The sequence below is a fragment of the Loxodonta africana genome, chromosome 24 (genome assembly GCF_030014295.1).
Source record: "Loxodonta africana isolate mLoxAfr1 chromosome 24, mLoxAfr1.hap2, whole genome shotgun sequence".
NCBI lineage: Eukaryota > Metazoa > Chordata > Mammalia > Proboscidea > Elephantidae > Loxodonta > Loxodonta africana.
Window position 1 is genome coordinate 31,260,169 of NC_087365.1, and position 10,725 is coordinate 31,270,893.

General features: G+C 51.1%; 1 protein-coding gene across 1 annotated transcript; it reads right to left on the minus strand.

Moving 5' to 3' along the window:
- Window positions 1-1,667: 1,667 nt before the first annotated feature.
- PDRG1 (p53 and DNA damage regulated 1) lies at window positions 1,668-8,776 on the minus strand. The gene is made up of 5 exons (XM_003411641.4): window positions 8,614-8,776; window positions 6,699-6,774; window positions 5,332-5,406; window positions 3,288-3,368; window positions 1,668-2,641 (listed from the first exon to the last, which is right to left on the minus strand). The coding sequence occupies exons 1-5, from the start codon at window positions 8,698-8,700 to the stop codon at window positions 2,559-2,561; spliced, it is 402 nt and encodes a 133-aa protein (XP_003411689.1). The 5' UTR covers window positions 8,701-8,776; the 3' UTR covers window positions 1,668-2,558.
- Window positions 8,777-10,725: the final 1,949 nt, after the last annotated feature.

The window sequence follows — 10,725 nt, forward strand, 5'->3', positions numbered from 1 at the left end:
ACTGTGCGCCAGGCAGTCACACCAGACGTTGTCTACCAAACTGAATTCCACAACTCCCTACTTTCAATTTACATTTTAAAATGTGCAATATATCCATATAGTTTAGGATTTAAAATTTACAAGTACAGTGACAAGTCTTCCCTTCTCCCCTCGGGCCCCAGCCCTGCAGGTTGCCCAAAGGGAGCCAAGTAGTGTTTATACACAAATGGTAGCTTATTAGGCACCTGTTCCGCCCCTTGCTTTTCTCGCTATATCTTGCAGCTGCTTCCAGATCAGTGCTCAGAGCAGCCCCCTTATCCTTGATGATAGTGGCACAGGGTCCCACCGTCTGGAGCTGCTTCCAGATCAGTGCTCAGAGCAGCCCCCTTATCCTTGATGACAGTGGCACAGGGTCCCACCGTCTGGAGCTGCTTCCAGATCAGTGCTCAGAGCAGCCCCCTTATCCTCGATGACAGTAGCACAGGGTCCCACCGTCTGGAGCTGCTTCCAGATCAGTGCTCAGAGCAGCCCCCTTATCCTCGATGACAGTGGCACAGGGTCCCACCATCTGGAGCTGCTTCCAGATCAGTGCTCAGAGCAGCCCCCTTATCCTCGATGACAGTGGCACAGGGTCCCACCGTCTGGAGCTGCTTCCAGATCAGTGCTCAGAGCAGCCCCCTTATCCTCGATGACAGTGGCACAGGGTCCCACCGTCTGGAGCTGCTTCCAGATCAGTGCTCAGAGCAGCCCCCTTATCCTCGATGACAGTAGCACAGGGTCCCACCGTCTGGAGCTGCTTCCAGATCAGTGCTCAGAGCAGCCCCCTTATCCTCGATGACAGTGGCACAGGGTCCCACCGTCTGGAGCTGCTTCCAGATCAGTGCTCAGAGCAGCCCCCTTATCCTCGATGACAGTGGCACAGGGTCCCACCGTCTGGAGCTGCTTCCAGATCAGTGCTCAGAGCAGCCCCCTTATCCTCGATGACAGTGGCACAGGGTCCCACCGTCTGGAGCTGCTTCCAGATCAGTGCTCAAAGCAGCCCCCTTATCCTCGATGACAGTGGCACAGGGTCCCACCGTCTGGACCTGCTTCCAGATCAGTGCTCAAAGCAGCCCCCTTATCCTCGATGACAGTGGCACAGGGTTCCGTCTGGAGCTGCTGGATCCTTTACCTAGTTCCCTGGGGACTGTTTCCAATTCCACCTCCCTGCTTTTTAGAGCTGTCACGGAGAAAACACATACCTCCTACAAACGAAACTCAAGAGGATGGAAAGTCGTAGCTGTGGGCTGCATCTGGCTCACGGGAGGTATTTTGTTTGGCCTGCACCCAAGTTTTTAAAACTTTTCTGAATTAGCTGGCAATATTTAAAAGACAGGACATTTGATGTAAAAATCCAAATTTCTAGCTCCTTTTGGGAAAAAACCTAAGATCTAGCCATACCTGCGGGTATATGTTGGGGGGAGGAACCTATAAGGTGGGCCCCCTCCACTTTGCCACAGTCCCCACCACTCTGTGTTGTCTGCCGCGTTCTGTCCACTTCACCCTGTTGTTACCTGCCTGTTCATTTCTGTTTGTGACTCTTGGTAGAAATCCTGGCATCACATCTAGACAGGAATCACTCCTCCACAGGTTTTCTAAGAGCAGTGTGTGCCCTCATAGAAGGACCGAATGAGGTAGACACGAGCCTATTTGTTCATTTAGCAAGTATTTATTGAGCCCTCAATGAGTACAAAGCCACAGCGCTGCCCTCACAGCACATTCACGATAGGACCTCAGACGGCAGAAGGCAAAAGGGAGCTGTGAGTGGGGAGGGCCCTGGCAGGCCTCACTCTCAGAGGCAGAGGACGGCATCCTTGCCATCCCATCTATGTGCAGTGAGTTAGGGGCAGCCCCACTCGTCCATTCCTGGTGCAGGTCTCTGCAAGGCCTTCCTGACTAAAGAGCAGCCACCAGGGTTGATAAGCAGCACCCACTCTGTGCTCCATCCTGGAAACAAGCAGGAAAAAAAAGGGCAAAAGGGGAGGCCAAAGAGACAGCAGAAGGGACATGGGTGTGTCGGCCCCACAGATGGCCATGGTGAACCAGGAAGCACCAAGATCTCTGTCCTTTGCTCAGAAGCACCTGGGAGTCTCCTGTTTTACTCTGATTCCATTACACATGTGGTTTGACTGTGTCGCTCTCCTTCTCTGAGAGGAGCGCTGGAATGAAGCTCTCGCTCTTCCCCCGCCCTTCCCGGAGCCCATCTGAACAGCAGGCCATTGTCGAGAACTGCCTGTTGCAGTCATTCTCACACCCCCACCCACCCACTGGTGGCTGCCAGGGCCTGTCAAAGGGTCTTGTGTCCACCCAGTCCGGCCGCAGGCCCAGCAGACACTGCAGGCTGAGGTTCCCACCTGCCTTCTAGAGCAGCCAAGCGCTAGAGAGAAAAGCTTCATATAGGAGCCATGGCCAGACTCCAGACGCCTGTCCCCCTCACAGGGCAGATCCTATCCTTGCAGGCTTCAAGGTGGGAGGGTCCTGGGCCCTCCATGGCCCCAAGGGGATACTGGTCTTAGGTCCCCCGTCTTGGTTCTTGAGCTTCATCCTTTTAAGATGACCTTGACAGCTTTAAGCTCATCCTGGTTGAGGGGGTTCAAGTTAAAGCCCTTCAGCTCCGGCTTTCCTAGGGGGAGAAGACAATCCCTCAGCAAGTCAGACCTCCCACCATCCGACTTGCTGCTGGATCTGGAGCCAGGCCCACGGAAGGGGCGTACACTGCATTACTGCTGCCAAACACCTGGCCTTGAGGTCTGACAGGATGAGCCTCGGAGTCTGCAACGCACTGGACGATGTACAGTGGCACCCACTCCTGGGTCACCGCGACCCTGCAAAGTCATGTCTCTGCTGCCCAGAAGCGCTAGAATTTTTGCCAGATCTGTGACCCATCTGGAGTGCTTGGGTTTAACTAGAAATTCGGCCCTGACTTCTCCCCTAACTCAGGCCTTTTGTGTTCTCTCAGTCAGAGCTCTCTCGATGCCCACATTGCCTCTGTCCCCATATCATGCCCTGGTATGTACTGGGAGATCACCCAGGCAGTTCCTGGTGCCTGGAAAAACAGCTGTGACAGCAATCAGACCCCACAAACCTCCTTGTCCATCTCCATCTCTTGGCAGCTTTAGACAACCATTGCCCACACCTTCAGTGCCACTCACATGCTGCTCAGGCCACTGCCCAGCTCTGAGGGGCTTCCCACCCCTGCCCTTCAAAGTCCATGCTGATGGTGAAACCTTCCGGTTTCCAGCCCCCACTTCCCACCCCCAAGCCAATACCTTGGGCCTCAAAGAGGCGGCTGACGTTCAGTTTAAGTTGTTTCCGGAGTTGCTCTATTTCGCTATCCAGACGCACCTGATCTGGAAAGATGAGGTAGAGATGCAGGGGATGAGGTTATGCCACAGACGGACTGACTCAGAGGGGTAAGGGATGCCAGGTCTCTCCCGTCCCCTTGAGAATAAGCGCTTTCAGCATTTGGGAAGGAAAAGGAGACCTTGGACCAGCTGAAGGAGGAACTAAAGGCTAGAGAAGGGATGTGACCTGTCCAACACCACTCTGAGTTCAGGACATGGCTGGGCACACCACTCTCCTGACTCCCAGCTCGCTGACCTTTCCTCATTATGCAAAATCCCTTGGGGTGGTCAGTGGACGGGGAAGGCAACATCAGGACTTTGAGTCATCCTCCCATAGTGAACATACAGAAAACCCACATTTACGAACAAAACCAAGTACCTATAGACCTGGCTCACACTAAGAAATGGCTGGCAAATGGTGGCTCAAGAGTTTTAAAAACCTAAGTTTGTCAAGGTGATAGGTTTTTAGAAAAAGCTCAACACGTGACCTAATTCAAGCCTAATGGTCAAGCTTAATCTCATTAACCACAATGGAAAGAGAAAGTCATCATTAATGTAATGGACCATGCGTTTGGAGAAGGGGAGGCATGATGACAGAGATGGCTCTCGAAGCCATGACTAAGGTCACTCAAAAACTCTGCCTGCTGAGCTTCCACCTGCTCCTGAGGGACATTCTGACTAGTCAGTGTGTCATCTTCATGGACATTCATTCATTCTAATGGGGAGAAGCCCCAACCAGCGAAGCCTTCCAGTTTGGGCAGTGGTTCCATTTCTCATGTAAATGAGTAATCCCAGTCTTTCATACACTTGTTTAGCCCCAGAACCCCACTGGGCATGGTGACAAGACCACCTCTGTGAGCCAACAGAGGACCAGACCCTGAACCCTGTCAAGCAACCCCTCTGGAAGCTCAACCCAAACAGCCTCCAGCCCACCACCCAAGTGAATGGACAACTCTTAATTTTATAACCATGATGTTAGTGTGAGTTATTCAACAGAAGAGCTGGAAACCTCTCTTCCAGGCTGGATTCTCTGCTAGAATTTTAGTTTCAAAGGTACAGTAAGAGACACCCTATCTTCTTGGACTGAAGCAACCTTGCTGGCCCTCTTGACCCATATGTTTTCAAGGAGGAGAGGAGAAAATATGCTTAATTTGCCCTTTCCCAGCCAAGGACCATTCAGAGCCAAACTTTTTGCCTGTATGCTTCTCCAAAGAGCTTCTAGGATGACAGTCGTGGAGATTTGAGTAACGTACATTGAGTGCCCAGGCTGTGGCAGTCCCTAGAGGTTCACTCCACCCAAATCTCCATTTTCAACCCAGTGCCTACTGCAGGGGAGGTATAAACTAAAAGCTCACTCTCCCAGGTCTCCTTGCAGCTATGGTGGCCCTGTGACTTAATTTTGGCTAAAGAGATGTCAGCTTAAGTTTCTTGGGGTGGGGGGGCACACTCTTATTCCCAAACTAGAAGGCAAGGCCACACCTGGAGAAAGCCTTTTGCCTGTCCTCCAGCCTGGCACATGGACACAAGGCCTATAATAATGACACAACAACCATGAGAATACACTAAATTGGCACCCTGGGCAACTGTGCCAGGCCTGGACTGCCACCTCTGGACAACTTCTTATGTGAAGAAAATAACCCAATTTCCATAAATCTTAATTTGTTGGATTTTCTGTTATTTGCAACTCAAATCATTCCTCACTGATAAACATCCACTATGCTGGGGGGCATGATACTGTTTTATCTCAACGTCACGACTCTGCTATGGGAATACATCCCCCTTCTAGAGCTGAGGCAGTAACTCACAGTGGTGGGGCTAGGTTTAATAGCCTTAACTGGCTGACCATGTAGCACAGCTGCCTCTCACCAAGCTCCCTGGAGCTTGTCTCCTCAGCTCCAGGCTTGGGGGGGGGGGGGGGAGATGCGGTGGGAGGCAGTTGTGTTCCTGACCAATCCCCCAGAAGCCTTACCTTTCTCAATCATTTCCTTCGTCTGAGGGTGAGACATCTTGATAAACATACTCCCGAAGCAAACCATCACATCTTCTGAAATGGCAAATGGTCATTCCTTCATCAAATATTTTCTGAGTACCTCCTATCTGCCAGACATCGTTTTAGATGCTGAGAATACAGCAGAACAAGACAAACTTCCTGCCCTCATGCAGCTTATGTTAAAGTGCAGGAGATAGAATAAACATGTGAAGACATGATGTGTCAGACCCTGAGAAGTGCTGTAGAGAAAAATTAAGCAGAGTAAGAGAGATAGGGGATGCCAAAGCAGGAGAGGGACTTGTCACTTATACCAGCTGGTCTGGGAAGGCCTCACTGATTATGTGACTCTCGGGTAGACCCGAAGGAAGTGAGTGTGTCTTCCCCTGCAGGCACCTGGGGGAACAGGGAGCAGGCAGAGGGAACAGGAACAGCAAACATCAGTAGTGTGCTTGGGGTGTTAGGACGAGTGAGGAGACCAATTTGGCTGGAGTCAATGAATTCAGAAGAGAGCAGAAATGGTGTTAGAGAGTTCGTGGGGGGCTGGACTATGGGGGGGCCTTGCAGAACTTTTTCCTCTGGTGAAATGAGAAGCAACTGGAAGGTTTTATGTTCTCCACTAAACTTTAAACAAAACTCAAACTTCTTTCCCTGGTCCCCACAGCCCTTCATTATGGCCTGGCCTCTGCCTATCTCATGCCCTCCCTTCTTGCTTACTCTGCCACAGCCACTCGGCCCCATCTCAACAGTCCCCACCCCCTCCTCCTGGATATTCTCGACACCTACACCTGCTTCATGTCCAATTCTATCTTTAGCTTTCTCAAAATTCTCAATTATGTATTTCATGCTATTTTATTTATCTGTTAGAGTAGAAGGGCAGAAGCCATGCCATTTTTTATATACACCAGCACCTCTGTCTGTCATCACCAAGTGAGCCAGGAGGTAATGGTGTATCACTGAGGTAGGTAGCTGAGATCCTGGGCTACAGTCTGTGTCAGGCCCTGTAACAGTTCCCCCTATGCCCACCGAAACCAAAAACCAAACCCGTTGCCATCGAGTCGATTTCGATTCATAGCAACCCTATAGGACAGAGTAGAGCTGCCCCATAGAGTTTCCAAGGAGTGCCGCCAAGCAGATTCAAACTGCCGACCTTTTGGTTAGCAGCAGTAGCACTTAACCACTATGCCACCAGGGTCTCCCCCCATCCCTGCAGGCTGTCTGAATTCCCTATGAGGCTGACAGTCATATACCTGTGGCCTCCTGCCTGGTCTCTACCAAGGACAAGGCGAGGGCCGCAGAAGGAAAACCAAACAGGCCTCTAGGGCCACAGTGAGGAAATCTCAACTTACCAGAGAGGCTGAGATCCTTCTGCAGGGCTCTCAGGGCCTCTCGGTTCTGATTCCGTTTGGTGTCCAGGTCCACAATCTGAAAAGCAAAGGGACAGGTGGGAACTCAGCTACCTCCTGCCCCAGCTTGTCGCCTTCCAATAAAACAGGGGCTGGGAAAATAGTAAGACATCATTCCTAGGTTTCTTTCAACGGCCTGCTTAAACTGGCCTGTGAATGTGTTTCTTCTCCTACTCACCTTTCAGGTCTTTGAAGACAATGTTTTGTGCAGGGATTGTCCCCCTGAGAAGGTGCTAGAAAATGTTTGCAGGCTAAATGGCTAATTTGTCTTAGCTACTGGAGCATAGGGCATATCAGAATCACCAGGGGAGCATGTTTAAAAGGCAGATTCCCAAACTTCCCCCCTAGACACTGTGACTGAGCAGGCCTAAGAATCTCTAGTTTTGGACAAGCTCCTTCAGCTGATTTTGAGTTAGTATCACAAAAAACTCAAAATACTAGACTGAACAGCAGGGGTAGGGGCAGTGAGAGGGTAGTAACAACCTAATAGCTACTAAGGAAGTGAGGGGGCAATACAGTGTACTGCTTGCGTGCTGGCTCTGGAACCCAAGCACCTGGGCTTGAATACCGCTGTCCCTTACTAGCTGTGTGACTTCACCTCTGTTTCCTCCTCTGAAAAATGGGGACAAGAACAGTACATACCGCCTAGGTTACTAAGCCACCAACGAAATGAGGTAGCACTGTGCCTGACACACAATAACTTTAACTGCTATTACTATTATTGACCACCATATGTCGGTGCAGTTTTTCACTTAATAGGCCCTTTCCCAAGCCACCCGCTTCTCAGTAAATGCCCCGCCCACCACCCAGTCATTTTAAATGGAGAGGAGACAAAGTCATAAGTCATTTTTTTTTGTGAATATATACACAGTAAAACTCCTTCCCATTCCAGTTTCTAAATATAACGATCAGTGACTTTGCTTACATTTTTCACGTTGTGTCAAAGTTCTTGTTATTTCTGTTCTAGTTGTTTCACTTCCATTTACTGTAAGACATTCTTGACTTCTCCCCATCCCTCAGCCCTATATGTAACCATTATCACCTCCTCCTGAGTCAGTCCATCTCCAAAATATATTTCTGACCCATTCACTTCTCTCCATGTCTCTGATCCAAACTCATCGCTAGCCTGAACCATGGCAATGGCCCCTTGTCATCTTCCTGCCTCCACCATTGCCCCTCTATATCTATGCTCCAGACAGCAGCCAGAAAAATTCTTTTAAAACGAAAATCCAATTACTTCACACTCCTCCATGACATCCCTTCAACGACTTGGCATTTAAAAGAGAAGCAGACCCAAATTCCCTATGTGGGTCTACAAGACTCTCCATGGCCAGGCCCCCCTCCTCCCAATCACAAGGCCTCTCAGGCTTCTCTTCTGTAACTCTTCGTCTCTCAGGACCTTGACAGCTGCGGTGCACCCATCACCGAGGGGACCCCGCAAATGAACTTTTAGAAAGGTGATTCCGGGAAACGGCCTGGAATGGGTAATGTAGGAGATCGGGAGGCACGGAGAGAGGGAACGCCTAGCACATATTTGTCGTTGTTGTTAGGTAGGGTCGAGTAGGTTCCGACTCAGCGACGCCCCGTACAACGGAACCAAACACTGCTCACTAAGTACCCGCAGAATAAATGAGTGACGCGCAAGCGCTGTGCTAAGCGTTTGACCCACGTTATCCCACAACCGCCCTCGAAGTCTGTCGTCTCGGAGCTGCCCAACCATCATCATCAGGCCAGGTCAATACACTGCGCATCTGTGCGGAGCCGCATTCCGGACCCCGCACTTCCCTACCGCCTCGCCGCCAGGCCCCAGCCGCCAGGCCCCAACCGCCAGCCCGGGAGCGGCAGCAGCACCTCCCACCTGCCGCTTGGTCGACAACACCTCCTCGGCGAGCTCCTCCACCTCCACCAGGTACCGCAGGACCCGCTCTGCCTCCGGTGACAGCATGGTCCCCGCCAGCCCCCGCTTGGCCGCTAACCCACCTCCGGCTCCACGCCGGCTGAGCCCGCGCACGCGCAGCTTTGACAGCGCTTCCGGCGCGCAGGCGCAATTGAAAGAACGGCGGTGCGCAGGCGTCTACGCACGGACGTCTGCCGGACTCAGGGGTGGGATCTAGCTTTGGGGGAGTGGCTGGAGCGCCCCCTGGAGGGCCAGAGAGCACATCCGCAGCTCTGCTCTCCTTTTCCAGGTCTGGTATTTCTTTAGCATCTAGTATGTGCCAGGCAGTTTTAAATGCTGAGGATTCAGCAGTGAACAAAGCAAAGTCCCTACCCTCGTGGAACTTTGTCCTAGTGAGAAACATCAACAATTAATGACAAAACAAATAATTATATACTAGAGGAAATCCTGGTGGTGTAGTGGTTAAGAGTTATGGCTGCTAACCAAAACGTCAGCTGTTCAAATACACCAGTCGCTGCTTGGAAAACCTATGGGGCGGTTCTACTCTGTCCTACAGGGTCGCTATGAGTCGGAATGGACTCGAGGGCAACTTGTTTGTTTTTTATGGTAGGTAGGGAGTCCCTGGGTGGTGCAAACGGTTAGCATGCTCAGCTGCAAACTGAGAGGTTGGAGGTTGGAGTCCACCCAGAGGCGGGTGCTTTGGAGGAAGGGCTTGGCTATCTGTTTCCAAAAAATCAGCCATCGCAAACCCTATGGATCACAGTTCTATTCTGACGCACATGGAGTAGCCACGAGTCTTAGTTATGGCAACTGTTTGTTGTTGTTGTTTTGTTTTTTACTGGCTTATGGCAAGTAGTGAAAAGGGCTTTGGACAAATGGAAACCATTCTTCGCCTGTTTGAGGAACTTCAAGGAGGCCTGTGTGGTGGTGTGCTTATATTTAACCTCTGGCACCTTCAGTTTCCAGTGTATAAAATGAGAATGAATAAACGACGTCCATAGGACAGGAAGGAGAAAGAAATCGGTTTTAATTCAGTTTGCCCAGTGTTCATTGAGCCCCTGCATTGGGCCCAATGCCTGGAGGGGTTGCCCTAACTAAACCCAAGGAAGGGTTGGGAAACTATGGGCAGTGAGCAATGAAGTACCAGCTCGGAAAAGAAGTTCTGGGAGTGCTGGAAAAGGACTTGATATATGCCGTAGGATTCGGGAGAACTTCCCAGAGGAGCTGGACAGATGGGAAGTAGCTCCCCGTCAGAACCAGAGGGTTCCTTAGAAATCTTCATGTCCAGCCCCTCATTGTACAGCTGGAAAACTGAGACTCAGAGAGAGGGGAGGACTTGGAAAAATCAACAGCAGACCTGATACTAGATTATGGACCTCCTGCTGCCCCAATTCCAGCTATTTGTTTCCCCTTTTTGACCCCTTGTAACTAAGCCCTTTCACACCCCATAGCAACCTTTGTACAGATGGGGTTATTATTGCCCCATTTTACAGCTGAAGACTGAGGCCAGGAGAAGGGCAGTGGCTTGTCACACAGCAAGTCAGGAGCAAAAGTGGGTCTGAATTGCTCAGTTCTCCATACCAAAACTGCCTCTGGTTGCTGAAAAACACCCTTCCCCAAAGTGTGGTGCCAGCAGCACACCCTCTTTGCCTGGCCTTTGGCTGCCTTCAATGACCAGAGACAGGGCTAGTTTTCCCTGCAGCTGCCTGGTGTGGAGAAGGAGAGAGATTCATGAAGGATTCCTCACTGAGGGTGAATTTCTCGCCAAACCCAGGATGTTTTGTGTAAACACCTTCTGGTTCAGAAACACAGACAAAGGCCCTGTGAAGGAAAGAGACACATTTGTCAAAGGAAAAACGGGGTTCACAAGGCATCCCTGGGACCTGGATCTCAGGACTGGGTCTCCCCACCTTGGGGTCCAAGGAGGGTGGAACCAGGCTGACCCCTGGCCCCTACCAGATAGGCCTGGAGTGGGAGAGGTTGGGGGAGGCTCCCATGCTGGCTGCTTCTTGGCTGTGACTGGCACTTAGAGGGCACCCCAGGCCCCTAGAAGGGTTGGAGAGGGGTGTAATA

What these genes read in the sequence shown, in the direction of transcription:
- PDRG1 (XM_003411641.4), bottom strand. Translation starts at nt 8,700, where the DNA reads ATGCTGTCACCGGAGGCAGAGCGGGTCCTGCGGTACCTGGTGGAGGTG. An exon ending in TGTTGTCGACCAAGCGGCAG is followed by an intron (nt 6,775 to 8,613) that starts GTGGGAGGTGCT and finishes TTTGCTTTTCAG; the next exon opens with ATTGTGGACCTGGACACCAA. An exon ending in CCGCCTCTTTGAGGCCCAAG is followed by an intron (nt 2,642 to 3,287) that starts GTATTGGCTTGG and finishes TTCTCCCCCTAG; the next exon opens with GAAAGCCGGAGCTGAAGGGC.